We start from the raw sequence: 16883 nt of genomic DNA on the forward strand, positions 1-16883 counted from the left end.
GTTGGAAGCTGGTCCATTCTAGCAGGGATTAGTAGAAAATGGAAAACTTCCTGCATTGTTTTACAGAGAAGGATACAGGGCCTTCTGTTGCTGTGTCCTCCTTCAGTAAGTGACTGTGACCATAAATGTAGCAGAAAGCTGCTCAGGTAGGCCAGCTCTCAGGGAGTTAGAGAATTAGCCTTTAAGCTGAAAAACCTCAGTTTTGTCTTGAATCCAGTCTCAATATCTGAAAGATGTAGCGGAGTCCAGGGACATTTTCATCCCATTATCATCCAATTTGTAGATTGATTCTGAGGGTGTAGGATAGCATTTTTTAAGTATTTATGGTTCATTTATGTTCTCTTCAGTGAAACATGTCCTTCAAATTAAAACAAAACCAAAGCCCACTCTTTCACGTATGAATGTAGGAAAATTAAACCACATTTTTGTTGCCTTGTTTAGGTTACTTGAGAAAAATTTCCAAAATCAGAAGCAGGACTATGAAAAGGAAATTGAATTGCTCAAGGGAGAAATTAAGATTCTGAAAGAAGAAAAAACTCAGCTACAACATCAAATTCAGCAAGAAATCGTCATTCAGGATGGCTTGAAAATGGAAGTAGGACAACTTACAAAACTAGCACAGGTACAGTATGACACGTTTCATTTTGGAGTCTTTGCTAGATAAAGCAAGTAGAGAATGTGGGTGTTCTATTTATAAATTATCTTCACTAATTTTTTTTTCTCCAGTGCATATTTAGAAGAATTTGTAGTTAATAAGCTGTATTTGATACACCACTGTGTTGCACTGTTTGCATATAGTACACAACATGAGTAAGTTACTGCTCACAAAAATAAGTGCACATTTTGAAGAGTAATTGTGCCTGAATATTTATACATTTAAATGTGTGGATCTCTTTTTCTTCCCTTTTTTCCAGAAAAATATTAGTTTCTCAGTTGGTTTTTTTTCCATAAATTTAGCTTATAAATGGCCTGAAAATAGTACTTTTATGTAAAGTCACATTTTTTTCTCTGAGTCAATTCCATGACAGAGACACAAGTTTTCACTACATCACATTACTCTCCTCTGATGCTTGAGAACCAAATGCTTTAAAAAAAACACATTTTAAACCTTTTACCATATGAACTTGTTATTAATTATCATTATCTTTATGATGTAACTGATACTCAGCCCTTGTCATTCCCTCCTTGTCTCGGTCTATAATTTTTGTCTGATTCAGAAAATACCCGAGTTGCAAAAGGAAATTGAACTGCTGCAGACACAAAAATTGGATGTTGAGAAGCAGGCCCAGTCACAGAAGCGAGAACTGAGGGGTAAGCTACATACTAGATAATTCAGGAACTTACCGAGTACAGTGTGAAACAGGCCAGTTTAAATTGACTTTTTTCATGTTAGCTTTGACAAAAACCCATTTCTCTTTCCCATCCTGTAGGGATTTCATTCTGTTCCTACCTTTACTTACAACGGGGGATGGGAGGGGGGGGGATGGGACACACAACGGACAACCCCCAACAGGTGAGTTTTACAAAGTGATCACTGAATACTGAGATCTAGGGTACCTATTTGAAGAAATTCTGATTTCAGACATTTCTCCTTTGTGTTTCAAAGTCAATGCTAATAATTTAAACTTCACTTAGAATCTAACAAGTAGCTTGTAGAGATCCAAGATAATGGAAACAATACATTATCTTGCTTTCATTCATCCTATCTTTAGCCTTAGGTCCAAGAAATGTCAAATATGCTTAAATAAGTTGCTGAGTTAGGTTCGCTTCGGGAAAAGGTACTTAATAAGAAGCACTATTGTTGTGTACTTTGTTCAATGCTAACGCTGTCATAGGGCAAACCTGTGTCTGCAGTATTTAATGTAGTAACCTAGCACTAGATGACAAATCATTTCTTCAACTCTAGCAGTTGTCCAGATACAGAACAGAAAGATTTAACTTTGCACTGGAGGTCTGATGTGTTAAGAAAAAATATATTGGTGGTATGCCTATCTAGTGCACCTTACATGTCCAGAAGTAGAACCAAGTCCCTCATTATATTCTTGTAGTACTCAGTAAATCTGATTTACCAGGAAAGAACCTTGTAGATTTAGGAATAGGTTGGTTTGATTTTTTTATAATCAAACTTAACTTGAAATATGGGGGAAAAATTGTTCATGTAACAAATTTTTTGTTTTTTTCCAGAAAAGATGTCAGAAGTTACAAAACAGCTTCTTGAAAGTTATGATTTTGAAGATGTACGAAGCAGGTAATTTTGTTCTGAGGTCTCTTTAAAAAAGCTTAAGAAGTACATTTTGTTCATCTGTACTGCCTTATATTTTAGACTCTCTACAGATGACTTGGAACACTTAAATGAGGATGGAGAAGTGTGGTTTGCTTACGAGGGCTTGAAAAAAGCTACAAGGTTAGTTCAGTTCTTCAGTGTTTTCATAACTCCAAGCTGTGATCTAGAAGATAAACAGAAAGATCAGTAACTGATTTGACAGTGCAGTACTGAACGTCTGTTTAAGAAAGGAACAATACTGGCTGAGCAGCTTAAAATCAGTTTAACAAACTTCTAAGTCAGTGAGGTAAGTGAGTATGTGTGCAGTTGGGGAAATGTGTTTCATCTGAGATATGCATAACTTTCAACTCCTTTAATGCACAGGTGGTATTACAGAATGTCTACATGTTATCCACGATACTTTGTTTCCACTTTGTATTAAGCCTGACCCATCGCATCAAGATTGTACTACATCTGCCATGTTCTTTCTCCCTTTTTTTTTAACAGAGTATTGGAAAGTCATTTCCAGTCTCAAAAAGAAATATACGAAAAAGAGATTGAAGGTTTGAACTTTAAAGTTGAACATCTTAGCCAGGATATTAATCATCTACAAAAATTATTTCGAGAGGAAAATGACATAAATGATGGTATTCGACTTGAAGTTAGCAGGCTAACTTCAGAAAACCTGGTAAGATCAAGGTGTAGTAAAGCAAAGTATGTTTTTGTTACTTTAGTAATACAATCCAAATGTGTTTCTGGCACAAACCCCTCAAAATCTTGTAGTATGGTCATGTCCTTGAAATCTCAAGCCTTGAACAGAGATGGCCATCTAAGATTGCACATAATAGAGTCACAGGATCATTTAGGTTGGAAAAGACATGTAAGATTATTGAGTCCAACTGTTAATGTAGCACTGCCAAGTCCACCACTAAACCATGTTCCTAAGCCCCACATCTACTATGTCTTTTAAATACCTCCACCACCTCCCTGGGCAGCCTGTTCCAATGCTTGACAGCCCTTTCGGTGAAGAAATTTTTCCTAATCTCCAATCTAAACCTTCCCTGGTGCAACTTGAGGCTGTTTCCTCTTGTCCTGTCACTTGTGACCTGGGGGAAGAGACCGACCCCCACCTGCCTACAACCTCCTTTCAAGTAGTTGTAGAGTGATAAGGTCTCAGCTCTTTCCTTGCGTGCTGGGGTAGTGTGTTAAGAGGCAGCCAAATTTATTGCCCAAGTGTGCAGCTTGCTGGGGCAGCCTCCCATAGGTTTTTTCCCTTTTCTTTTGCATAAACCTGAATTGAGATTTGATTCTAATCACAGAATGGCAACCATTTTACAAAGCCTGACTTGGTGTGTAGTGCAGACACAAGCCTTGCCTTCTATTGCCGATAGCTGGGGAGACAGTGAGAGTCTTTAGAATGTGTTTGAACCCTCATATGCTTATATGGCTGAATATTCAGATTTTATAAAAGATGTTTTGGACTTCAGAATGTTGTCAGGATGTCCATTGCTGAGCTCATGCAAATATTTTGGTTGTTCTTGTTGCAGTTTCTCAACACTGTGAGGAGCTTTTGAGCGGTGTGATAATTTCTACATAATAAGCAGATTTATACTGGAAGTGATGAAGAAAAAAGTATTTACTTAGGTTTTTTATTTACATGGAATTTTAACTAAAAAATGAATCAATGGTTTAGCAGTGACCAGAAAATTAGCTCACCATACCTTTTTTAATACCTACCTGACTTAAACTTCTCATCTGATAATTTTAAAAAGTAGCCATTTTTTGGTCAGGCCATATATTTTTCTGATGGAACACTTTGGATATTTCAGACTTAATGAAAAGTGATTTTGTGATACTGTAGCTTTCTATGAGTCAGTACTGTGACAGTGTACTGGGTCTGTTGTAGCAGTCTCATGCTGCATTTTGCATTTGTGGGTAAACCAGTATTGATAGCATGACAGTGTTTTGGCTGTGGCTGAACAGAGCTTGCACGGTGCCAAGGCTTTCTCTTTTTCCTACTCTGTCCCACCTCAGCCAGTTAAGCTGGGGGTGGACAAGTAGTTGGGAGGGCATGCAGCCCAGACAGCTGACCCGAGCCAACCAGAAGGATATCCCCTGCCATTTAATGTCATGCTCAGCTATAAAAACTCAAGTAGAGCAAGAAGAAAGGGGGTGCTTGGTTTTATCTTGACCTGGATGTTTTCTCACTTCTGATTTTGCTAGTTTCTTCCCTGTTCTGGTGGGGTATGGGGTGGGGGTACAGGGGGAGTGGGCATCTCTACGGGTGCTTGGCTGCTGGCTAGACAGGGTCAACCCACAGCAGCCAGCTTCAATTTTCATTGTACTGAGGCATGCAAGTTCAGAATTTAGTTACTTCATTCTTTCCCTGTAGTCAGAGGACAATAATTAACATCTTTTTCTCAGAAGCCTCTGCAGAGCTGTTTCTGTCTCTTAAGTTGACAAGTTCTATAATCTGATAGGGAAAAACTAGATGTCTGGGGGATTTATGGTGGTTATGGATTTGCACAGTTCTGAGGCCCTCCCCACCAGAGGGCAGCTAAGCATATCAAGTTGCTAACAAATTGCAGACAAGGCTTAGGCATCTTAATTACTAGTACTGTGTAAAACCTATCTAACACAGAGAAGTGGTATTATTCCAGAAGATAGCATATACTATATTATTTTTCTGCTGAGTGAAGAACTAAAGAAATATTTTCAAAACAAAGTTATGAAAATTGAAAATGTAAGGAAAAGTTACTTATAGTGTGTTTTTTTAAAAAATATTTTATAACGTATTGATTCTTTTTTCAGTGTTAATTGGGCTAGAGAACTTAAAGCCACAGTGTAATTTCCTTTAAACCAAGACAGAAGAACCCAGTACTGGGCCAGTCTAATCATTTCATTAGCTCACCGTTCATTTTTAAGAGTGGCCAGCAGCAGATGCCTCCAGAAAAGTTAAACAAGTCAGGCAAGCAGGGAGCAGTACTACCCCCCAGTCTCTCCCCTGTGTTTGGCTAGTTGCAGTTGAAGGTTGTCCAGTGTCATGGGAACTATTGCAGACATTTGAAAAGAAGGAAGGTGCTGAAATACAGAAATTTTCTTTCTCTCTAAAAGGTGATTCCAGATCTTAAACAGCAAGTTTCTGAACTTGAAAATCAAAAATTAGATCTTGAAAACCGTCTTCAAGAGCAGACTGTAAAGTTGAAAGGTAAAGTGCCAGTATCATCCCTAGTCTTTCGGTTGTCTAAGATGATGAATTCCCTATATCTGAATTTTTAAAAGCTGAAGCAATTATTACATGATAACTTCATTGCCTGATTACTTACTTTCTTGCTAGTAAAATGTAAGAAACACAAAGAAAAAATGTGTTGTATAGTTTATATCTCTGTTATTAATGAATAATATGCATGCAAGTATGTGTGCTTTTTTCGCTTTTTTACCTTTCTGAGGTCATTCAGTTCTGTGGTTTGGATGTCTGCAAATGTATTCAGTAAGGCTCTGCTAAGAATATGTGTAATGGAGTATGCCCTTTGTAAACAGTCATAAAAAGGAAAGATGTTTTGAAACTGAAGGCACACTCTATGAGGTGAACTTCAGAGAGTATTAAAAAATTCAGAGTGGGAGGCAGAGGGAAAAGTTCTTGCTAAATTTGCTTGTTTGAAAGTTCTCGATTTAGGAAATGATATTTAGCTGAGGATTCTGAGTCTCTCTAACTGCAATGTCTTCCTAGGCAACCAATTTAAAATGTGCAAGTAGTTTTACTGCCAACTGCAAGAAGTTAGTAATGTCAAAATTGCTCATCCCATATAATCTTCTGTGTGGTGTGGAGTAGTCAGATATTTCTCTGATGCATTATTTGGCATGTCACTCAATTTCATTGGATGAAACAAAAATATGAGTGTAAGAAGAGATTTACAGAATACTAGTACAGAACAGTAAGCAAATTTGATATTGTTATTTTTCTTTTGTTTTGGGTTTTGTTGCTAATTATTACTGAAAAAATGGAAGAGATGTCTAATCGGCTGCATTATGAGCTAGAAGGGGATAGAACACAAAGACGGTAAATATATTAATTTTTTTAATGTAAGAAATGTAGTTGCTATAAGCTTGGTAACAAAGTCATTTAAACTCTTTTAAGTACCACATTCAATATAAGTTTTGCCTTACAGCCTTGTGTACAGTTAATAAGAAATGAGTAAGTATGATACAACTATGCTTTAACAAAAGAAGAATAAAAGCAAAGCTTATCCATCTACTTTTAGAACTACTGAGGCCCAGAATGAAGTAGACATAAAAGAAAAAGAGAAAGTGAAATTTGCAACCCAAGAAATTGAGGGGCTGAGCAACGGTTTGATGCAAGATGAAATCCAGGATGAAGTACAAAGCAAGATAAAGCAAGAGACAGCTCGACTTACTGTGGAAAACATGGTGAGGAAATGAAACTGTCGTTAAGAAACTGTACCTGAAATGCAGGGTGAAAAGAAAGAAATCATGATTTTGTGGTATGGACAGGATGTTTTCTCAATTCATTGGGGGAGAAAAAAGATAGGAAGGTTTCATGTTTCTTCCACCAAATATAAGTAAAAGCACATAGTGGTGCTCTTTATTTGTGGCAATAACATGTATTGGTAGAAGATGTTTTTTAATTGTGGTTGCTCTGAACTCACTGGTGTTGATTATTACAGGATCTTGAAGAAAAACTAGACATGAAAGATAGAATAATTAAAAAATTGGAGGATCAGATCAAAACTCTTACCAAGACTATTGAAAAAGGTAAGATACTGTTATGTGATTATGGCTTTTATCATGGTTCTGAATGTTCAGTTGTGTTTGGAGAGAAGTATGTAAAAAAAAATAAATGTAGGGTTTTGGGTGGGGTTAGAAATTTAAAACCTCAGAAAAAGAGTGCCAGGAGAACCATCAACAAAAATTACATAGAAGTCCTTTCCTGTATTTTTTTCCCCAGCTAAATAATGGGCACATATGGAACCTAGACTACAATAAAGATTAAGCCAGAGGCATAAGGTTCTGTCAACAGGAGTTAATACATACCCTCACACAAACTGTCTCTGAGCCAACAGAATGTTAGTTTTGCATCAGATGAGTAATTCCTCCCATTAGCCTTCAAGTGGCAGATGGTTCCTGATACGAAGTTAGTTTGTATAAAGCTCTTACACAGCACTATCGAATCACTGTAGAATACTCTTAAAAACATTGCAGAGGTGACTAATGTAGAGATGTATTGTTGCTGTTCGCGTGTCTTATTAATGAAGTAATTCCACTGAATCTAGTGAAACTATTGACATGAATAATACAAATGTTACTTAACTTACAATGCTTGGAGCCGTAAGCTTAAGAACATTGTTGTGAACAGGGCCCATACTCTGTTTATTACAGAGAAAACTGCTTTTCTCCAATAGTTTGTTGTAATGTGAACATGAGCTTAGCCATTTACCTGCAAGTAACAGTGCTTTTGTATTTGACAGCTGAAGCTCGTGTGCCCACTGAGTCCAAAGAGTATATTGGAATGATGGAGTACAAAAGAGAGGACGAAGAAAGGATTATTCAAAATCTGATCCTTGGTATTGTAGTAACACCTCAAAATTTATTAGTAATCAACGATACTCAGTGTAGAACGCTACAACAAAATCTACAAGGCACCATATTTCATTTACATCGAAAGTTGCCTTTTTTCCACTCTCGTACCACCAATACAACTTGGAGTCTCTTTTTCTGCTGACAGACATTTCAAATACAGAAGTGCTTTATCCGTGTAAAAATCATTTGTCTGACTCTACATAATGCTGGCTTTCTTATCTTTCTTATTCTTTATTCACTTATAAAGCTCTAAATCTCAAGAGCACACCAGGGACTTGAATTTACTTTCTTCTTGGTCATGTAGTAAGTCAGTAAGTCACTGGACTTATATTCATGTGTGATGGATTAATCTCCTGTGTGTTCTTTCCGTATCATTCCTTTCACTGAAAGGAACTGTACTTTCATGTCTCTCTTGTAGAGGAATTTTGTCCTCTTTACAATATCAATCTTACTGCCAAACCAGCTTTTTTCATTAGCTTACAAATAATAGTAAATTCGACAAATTTTCCATGTATATTAGTAGCATTATTAAATACTGCTTGGAAACATCTTCCTTTTCTTCTCACCTGCTTCAGCCTTGTGAATGTTTATATCTTTGTTAACAAAGGTGTGTCATTAAGCAATGCCAGAATTTGGTGGGGCCTCCCACGAGTAGTTAAATGCAGGTTGCTTTTTGAAGTTGTCTTGCGTGGCATAGACTGTGCTGGGCCTTAGAATTTGCTACAATACTCTTCTACCTCTCTGGAAAACTTAATTCATACCCTTAGATGAACAATACTGTTACAGAATTTTTCAGAAACAAGCAATTCATCGTAAATTAATTATCAAGTGACTGGTCGCTGAAGAAACGAACCCCGTAGTGCTTGACTTTTTCAGAGTGGTGCATTGAATCATTGAATCTTTATATAAACCTGATGACTCTCCTTCATGCAGATTTAAAGCCACGTGGAGTTGTAGTTAACATGATACCTGGCCTTCCAGCTCACATCCTATTCATGTGTGTGAGGTATGCAGATTATCTGAATGATGCTGACATGCTGAAATCTTTCATGAATGTAACCATTGATGGTATCAAACAAGTTGTTAAGGTAGGAATGAAGTTTGGCCGTACTATACTGTGCTTTTTGATTTTTAATGTAAGGTATACAAGATGTATGCATAATAGCTGGGGAATGCTGAGACTTTCATTTGCTAGTATTCCTGTAATAGAATAATAATCATTAGTGACACTCTTTTTGAAGTTTGTAGTAGTATCCCTGTAAAGCCTCCAGGTAAGCCTCTACTGTGCTCAACAGAACGCATTAACATGAATTATTTTTATCTAAAGAGCTTGACAAAATCACTTAAAGGATTTTACATTTTACAACAAGTAGCTAATTAGGTGAAGTGCACCTTTGCTTTCAGCACTGGTAAAAGTGGGAGGGACAGAAATGAAGGTTAGTATGTCTGGCGGCAGGCAGGTATCAGAATTTTAAGAGGTTTTTACACTGATGTTCTACTAGTGTAGTGTTTTTACTGACATGTCATTTGGTAGTGCAGCATTAGTACCCAAATGATTAAAGTTATGTTGCCAGCCAGTTTACAAAATCAAGTTATAAACAAGAATTGTTAGCGTGTTGTCTCATCTACATAACAAATTCAGCTATGTGAATGCTTTATTATGGATTTATAATGCAATAAAACACCAAGCATGCTTTGTAGCACAGGCAGGAATGGACTATGGTTTATGCAGTTGAATTTGTTGTATAAAGAATGCCTGTAGTGTGTTCACAAACAAATTTATACCACAGTTTATTCATTGGAAAAGCTTATGTTTACTTAGTTAACAAAAATAAAACATACTTGCACAACGTTAGAATTGTGTTTATATGTAGTTCAGTTTTGTTGGTGTATACAGGTGGTGTTCATACTTTTTTTGCAGGAAGTACACTCCAGTACACTACAACACCATATGTAGAAATGTGTAAAACTGTTTGGTTCAGGCTAATTTATTTAGCTGGTCTGTCATATGAGAAGACGTAAACAGTGTTTGCCAAATAAAAAAGAAATCTTTGCTATGTGTATGTTAGCCTGAAAACACAGCATGATTTGTTGAGCTAGCATGTTATAGATGTTGTATGCTCCTTCCGCTGGACATAGGCTCTGTTACACCAATTCTGTAATGGTCTGTAGTTATTAAATTAACTTCATGAGACAATACCATTATAAGATTGCTTTACTTACCATTTTCAGGAACATTCAGAAGACTTTGAGATGTTGTCCTTTTGGCTTTCCAATACATATTATTTTCTTAACTGTTTGAAGCAGTACAGTGGGGAAGAGGTAGGATTGATTTAATCAAATAATTTCATTACTTTACCTTTGACAGACTTTAATTTGAATTTAAAATAGTGATAATCAGTAATTATGCACCAACTCACCACTGTTACTTCCAGATATTTACATATTCACATTGCTCTGCAGTGGTGTTATATGTCTTACACAAATAATAAGACAGTGTAGAACTAATGGATCAAGTAAAATTGAGGTAAAATTAAAGTGCTAAAGTAGGTTAAAGACACGACATGGAAACTACTACTTAATTTGAACTCTTCCACATGAGTTTTATGTGAACTGGACTTCACATATCCAGCTGCATATATGTTTTATAATTGTGACCGTTCAAACACCCACTGCTACCACAATAAGGTTACAGAAGAAAACCTCGGGAAAGGAGCAAAACAGTAAAATGGTCAGATTTTTCCTTATTTCATTTGCTTGTTTAAGCTAAGTTTTATCCTGAGATTCAAAATTCTTCTTAATTCTTTTCAATTGAAACTCTTACTGTATTTTTTTGCTGGTTTTATAGACTTAGGTAGACTGAACTGAAATCGCATAGACACATAAGAATAGTTTCAGGATTAAAGCAAGGAGGTACCATGAAGCCTTGGACTCACAGGCACTGTGTACTGTGTAAACAGCAATACTCCCTCTTGTGGGCCTATAGATAACATCTGAAGAGCTGTGGAGAACAGAACATTTTAACTTAATAGCAGTCTTTTATAATTTAGTTGCAAGATTAAGGAAAAGTCTGAATCCAGAATGCAGTTTTAATCTGTAGTTCTAACGAACATTCAAAACTTCACGCAGGTTAGGATTCAGTCTAGACTTCTGAAGTCAGAAAGTCCAAAACAAAGATCCCTTTGCAGCAATAAAATGTTGTGGGTTTTTTGTTTGCCAACATAAACAATTGTGGTTTGGGGGTTTTTTGTTGTTTTTTTTGAGGGGAAGGTGGGGTGGGGTGGGGGGAGTTCGCTTTCTGTTTGTGATCTAGGAATTGCTCCAGAGTTCATTGAAATGTATGTATGTTTTTCCTTTGGCTTTAGCAGGCTTTAGGAACAGAGTAAACATCAACATAAACTGGAAAATCAAGTACAGGAAACCCCCAAACTGGAAGCATCCACGGAAGTTAGCTGTAGCTTTGACTTATTCTAAGACTCTGTCCAGCCAGAGATGGAATGACGTACATTACGTTGTAGTAAACAATTTATATTTATTATGTTATGTGATTTCTAATAATTATATTTATAACTTACTTGTAGGAATTTATGAAGTATAACACTCCACATCAGAATAAGAACTGTTTGAAGCATTTTGATCTCTCAGAATACAGACAAATTCTTAGTGATTTGGCCATTCGTATCTATCACCAGTTCATTATTGTAATGGAGAACAACATCCAGCCAATGATTGGTAAGGCAGCAGCAATCCAAACAGACTTAAATGTACCTTGTGAAGTATACAAATAAGCTTATATGTGGAGGCAAAGGATGGGACAGATTTCTTTCTCCTGTTGATTTATACATGTGTACCTGCACGTGTGTTTCTGCACATATAAATTCCACTGAATGATACATCACCAGAGGGTTTGGAAAGACTTTTTCCTCGTGACATTTCTTGGTGTGGCATAATGATTTGAAAACAAATCAGCATTCTACAGGAACAAAAGGCTTTTTAAAATTTGTGTGCTCCAGAAGCCATTGTCAGTATCTTATTTTTCTTGTATCATTTAACTTTTAAAATATGCTGAAAGTAGGTTTTGTTCAATAAATAAGGTTACATAACTGAAAGGAGTCTTAAGAGTTTTGGTCTAATCAGTTATTTTCTATTGTATTTCAGTACCAGGCATGCTGGAATATGAAAGTCTTCAAGGAATTTCTGGCTTGAAACCTACAGGATTCCGTAAACGTTCTTCTAGTATAGATGACACGGATACCTACACAATGACCTCTATTCTGCAACAGCTCAGCTATTTTTATAGTACCATGTGCCAGAATGGCTTGGACTCTGAGCTTCTAAAGCAGGCAGTGAAGCAGCTTTTCTTTCTGATTGGAGCTACCACCCTCAATAGTCTCTTCCTCCGCAAGGACATGTGCTCATGTAGAAAAGGAATGCAGATAAGGTAAAGCCAGTAAAATTTCAACCAGCTTGAGAATGAATTTTTCACACTTTTATGTAACATCGTTTCTCTCTAAGTCACTGCATATTCTGTAACCATTGTGCTGGAAGTAGCCAGTTGGTTTTTACACTTTCTGAAAAAGTAGATGTTTGCGTTTGGGGCTGAGCTTTCTCAACGTAACATTGCAAATTTTTCTTTCCATGGAAACACTAATGGAGGAAAAGAGAAAATTACAGCCTGGAGCTTAAAGTCAGGCATGTTTAGAATACTTTCCATGCTATTTCGCTCATGATGTGACAAATAGTATTTTTAATTCTTTCTTGCTGTAGTAAACAGGTGCAGTGTCCCCTGGCTGGCAGACAAACAAAAGCTGACTTGCATTTTTCATACTCTGTGATGAGAAAGGCACTGAGACAGAGCCTTTGAGGGTACAGATCAGGCCTCATCTGTCTTGTTACAAGCATCCAGAGAACATGCTCGTGTTTTGCAGAAGATGCAGTTCATTTATTCTCCATTAGACAGGCTGCAGAATAAGGTGAAAGAAGATCAGTAAAACCTTGACCTGTCTGGGAGCATTGCTAGAAGAAAGCTGCTTTAACCTTTAGGTCATCAGTTGTAAGCCCAGCCCTGCTTTGTAAAGTGATAAGATTGTTCTCATTTCCTGTACAAGCTCAGCTGTAAATGAGTATTTTTAAAGACATATAGTGCTGTAGTGTAGTAGACAATGCCGGTATATATTAGAAATTTCCTGTAAAGAGCTAAACTTATAACTTGCTTTCTACTATCCAAGCTTTAAGAAATAAAAAAATAAAAATAATTTAAACATACAAGAGATTAAACTTGCAGATAAGCTATTACTTGCTTGATTGTTATGATCTACAGGTATGTTTTTTAACTTAAAATGTATGAATTTGAACATGGCACTAGAGGGTCATTCCTTCTTTAGAAGTCTTTAAGGTAACTTGTTTGTTAGGGTGAACCTAACATTTCTGTCATCTGTTCATGGTTTAACCCAGGTGTAATATCAGCTACTTGGAAGAATGGCTTAAGGACAAGAATCTTCAAAGCAGCAATGCCAAAGAAACTTTGGAGCCTCTATCTCAAGCAGCCTGGCTCCTTCAGGTCAAAAAGATCACTGATGATGATGCCAAGGAGATATGTGAACACTGCACATCTCTTTCTACTGTGCAGGTACTGAATTATCTGTTTTTTTCTGGCAGCACCAATTGCAAAATTGTAGCTATCTATAATAATTTGTTGCAAAGACCTATTTGCCTTTCATTTGATAAAAATGAATTTTTCAGCATTCCACATCACCAGTTGTTAAATCAAATTTTAAACTCCTTATTCCTGATTGTTGCATTTTTAACAATATTTCCCTGCTTTGTTCTATCCCATGTTTTTATTCCACAATGTATTTTCTTTACTTTGTCACAGGCTTTCTTTGTTGTTTCCCTTAATCAGTTCAGCTTTTTCTTCATCCTGCTGATACCTCTGGCAATGAGTTATAGCAATCATCACTTACAGTTCATTAGGTGACCAATCAGAATTCTGTCTTTATTGTAAAATTCTTTACTGAAACTTTAATTATGTATGAATAAACTTGTCATGTTGATGCTTTCTGCTTTTTGTCTTCTCACTTTTTGTGGCATAATAAAATATTTTTTGGTAATTTGAACAGATAGTGAAGATCCTCAACTCATACACTCCAATAGATGATTTTGAGAAAAGAGTGACTCCATCATTTGTTCGTAAAGTCCAGGTAAGATCTACAATTATTATTTCTCATATTTAAGTTACAGGATACCTCAATCACACGGTTCTTGGTACTATGCGTAGTTACACTTGACCTTTACAGCATATTATCACTAAGTTGCTCAGCTTCTAGATATTTGGAACTGATCAAAACAAGTCTCCTGAAGGTCATGTGAAAGCAAGATTTGCAATGGGAAGGAAACAATGTACTCGTTTTGCTTTGATTCTTATTACAGTGTTTTCTTACCCTTTCTGTTATAATTTCAGGCTATGCTAAACAATCGTGAGGATGTTCCACAGCTGATGCTCGATACCAAGTATCTCTTTCAAGTGACATTTCCTTTCACCCCCTCTGCACATGCCTTGGAAACCATACAAGTCCCCAGCAGCTTCAAACTTGGCTTTCTCACAAGGGTTTAATAAAACCAGTTCATTGGTATTTCCTCAGAGACTACACAAAGACAGGCAGACTTTCATGGTTCGTTTCTCCAGCTGGTGGATAGTATGGCAGCTTGCAGTGAATTAGACTGTTAAAAACTTGTTCTTGAGTCAAGACTTAAAAAAGTAGGAGTAATTTTGCATAATTTCAGCTTATGATTTCCTTCTCTCTTTTCTTACTTTTCTCCCTTTGTTACAGTCCTACAATGATGACTTTATATCATCAGCTGGACACAAAGCTAACTGTACAGTTTTTTAGCCCAAATCTGACAAGAAAAACATTTATCTGACAAGTTTGTATTGGTGCCCTGTCAGCACCAGTCAGAGGGGAAAACTGCCATGTGATAAATGTTATTACTTTACCATTTTCCTTGCCTTCGCTTCCTATAACAAGATTATTTTTTTCCCAAGGTAGTTCTGTTCATTGCCTTGATATACTGGATCCATTTTACAGTAGCTTTCACCCTTCTATACTTCTTATACCTTTATGCCTTTCATAAAAGAAGTCTTTTATAACAGTTTCTCCAAAAGACTGTAGTAGGAGCTAAGGGAAGGTCCTTCCACAGGTGTTTTTTAAAAAAAATCAGTATAAATAGCTACATTGAAATTAGGGAACTGAGATAAATCTAAAGAGAATTGCTATTACAAACCCACATTGTCTTTTTGTAGGCATGCTGCCTTGGCTCGCTGAATGCTTGCATTGCAGTGCAGGCACAGTAGACAGCTCTTCAGCCAGGGGAAGGACTCGGGTACTCTTCTTGAAGACAGATTTCAGTTTTGTTCTCTGCAGTGACAAGTCTGGATTTTCATATCAGTCATTATAAGAGAAAAGTCAGATACAAAATTCAAAATTGAATTACAAGCTTGTTCCCTTAAAAACAGGAGTCATCTCCTGGTTTGGCTCCATCTCTGGTGCAGTGCATTTCAGAATACACACAAAGTATTCACACGTGTGCACACCATCTTTCTCCCTTTCTTTCTTGCTGGTTTCCCTCCTCCAGTCCAGACACTGAATAGGAGTGAATGCAGCTGCTGTGGTCTGCTGGTACTGATAAACCAAGCTTATTTCCTTATATTTCATCTTTATTTATTTAATTTCAGTTGCAAGATCCTTAGAAGTAGAAGTGGTCCCCCTTTTTGCTTTTTTCAGCCTTCTTGCTGTAGTCAGAATGCAACAACTTTATTTTGTCCTGGACCCTGTCAAAACAACTGGAGAAACAACATTCACCTCACCACAATGATGACTGTCCTCAGAAATTTCTCAGTAAATAATGCTAGTTTTCTAGCTAGTCTATTAGACATAGTTATTAACATTGAGTACTAAAGCTTTGAAATATTTAAAGGATTTTAATTAATTTAGTTAATTTAAATATTACATTAAGGAACAATTAATTGGATTTTTTTTATTACACAGTGTTAGTACTGCTTGTTTAGTTTCACAGAAAAATCTGTAAATATAAAGAAATCATTCTTGCTATTTAGTGTTCTTGGTGTTTACTATGTACAGTGAAATATTCATGGTGATAATCGCAGAGATATAGTCAGAATACATGAAGGAAGAATTTTGTGTTTTGTGCAATAACAATAAAAGCTGTACAAAATATCACAGACATCTAGGTAGACTACCGTTTTAATCAGTTAAATAAAGTAGCTTCTAAATCAATTTGTAGTGCTTTGAGTGGTGCAATAGTTGTATTTTGAGTGTGGGATCATTTGAAAGAAGTTACTTGGAACAATGTGAACATTAGTGGATACTGTCGGTCTTGTATTGCACCATAAACATTTATTTAAAGGTCGGGTTGCTTTGCTGTAACATTGTGTATCTTCCTGTCAGAGTGGTGTGCTGTCCTTGGCTCCTTACGAATTTCTGTAAGTATTTTAACGCAAAGGAGTGTTGTTACTGTAATTCAAATATAGCCTTTTCTTACAGTTCCTGGAGCTGTATGTCTGCCTGGGACAGTATGAGTAAAACCACAGCCCACCCTTGCGGCTACATCACACTGAAGCGTCAGAAGGCATGTATGCCTTTATGAAAAAAAATGCTGATCAAGGAAAATTGTTCTGGTAATTTGATGCTAGGTCACTTTGAGAGGTTTGTGTGAAGTATGCTATTAACACTGTGTATACAAACAAAACGGATTTTAAAAAGAAAGTTCAAAATTATCAGTGTGTATTGTATGTACTCAGAAACTTACCTTGCTTTTGCTGACATTAATGCCTCCAACCAATGTAAAGGTACAAAATGCTGTTTGTTACCTTTCTTCTAAATGTAAGGAGCAGTTTTAGTGAAGGCAGATACATGAAAGAGGCATCACTGAGGTTAGCTTTCTCCTTTACTATCATTCTAGGAAAGTTATTTTGTTCAAATGGGAAAATGTTGAATGATGATCC

General features: G+C 36.5%; 1 protein-coding gene across 2 annotated transcripts in view; it reads left to right on the forward strand.

Annotated features, from left to right (window-relative positions):
* Positions 1-16153, forward strand: part of MYO5C (myosin VC) — a 37394-nt gene extending 21241 nt beyond the window's left edge. For both annotated transcript variants that reach the window (XM_055809235.1, XM_055809240.1), the window contains 17 exons: positions 442-622; positions 1218-1311; positions 2185-2248; positions 2324-2404; positions 2771-2951; positions 5378-5471; positions 6272-6323; positions 6526-6691; positions 6949-7036; positions 7750-7845; positions 8795-8949; positions 10094-10183; positions 11443-11593; positions 12020-12302; positions 13316-13490; positions 13981-14061; positions 14322-16153. In XM_055809235.1, coding sequence (XP_055665210.1) covers positions 442-622; positions 1218-1311; positions 2185-2248; positions 2324-2404; positions 2771-2951; positions 5378-5471; positions 6272-6323; positions 6526-6691; positions 6949-7036; positions 7750-7845; positions 8795-8949; positions 10094-10183; positions 11443-11593; positions 12020-12302; positions 13316-13490; positions 13981-14061; positions 14322-14474 — 2185 coding nt within the window. In that variant the 3' untranslated portion in view covers positions 14475-16153. The remainder of the gene's footprint in view (positions 1-441; positions 623-1217; positions 1312-2184; positions 2249-2323; positions 2405-2770; positions 2952-5377; positions 5472-6271; positions 6324-6525; positions 6692-6948; positions 7037-7749; positions 7846-8794; positions 8950-10093; positions 10184-11442; positions 11594-12019; positions 12303-13315; positions 13491-13980; positions 14062-14321) is intronic.
* Positions 16154-16883: the final 730 nt, after the last annotated feature.

The sequence above is a fragment of the Falco peregrinus genome, chromosome 1 (assembly GCF_023634155.1).
Source record: "Falco peregrinus isolate bFalPer1 chromosome 1, bFalPer1.pri, whole genome shotgun sequence".
Lineage (NCBI taxonomy): Eukaryota > Metazoa > Chordata > Aves > Falconiformes > Falconidae > Falco > Falco peregrinus.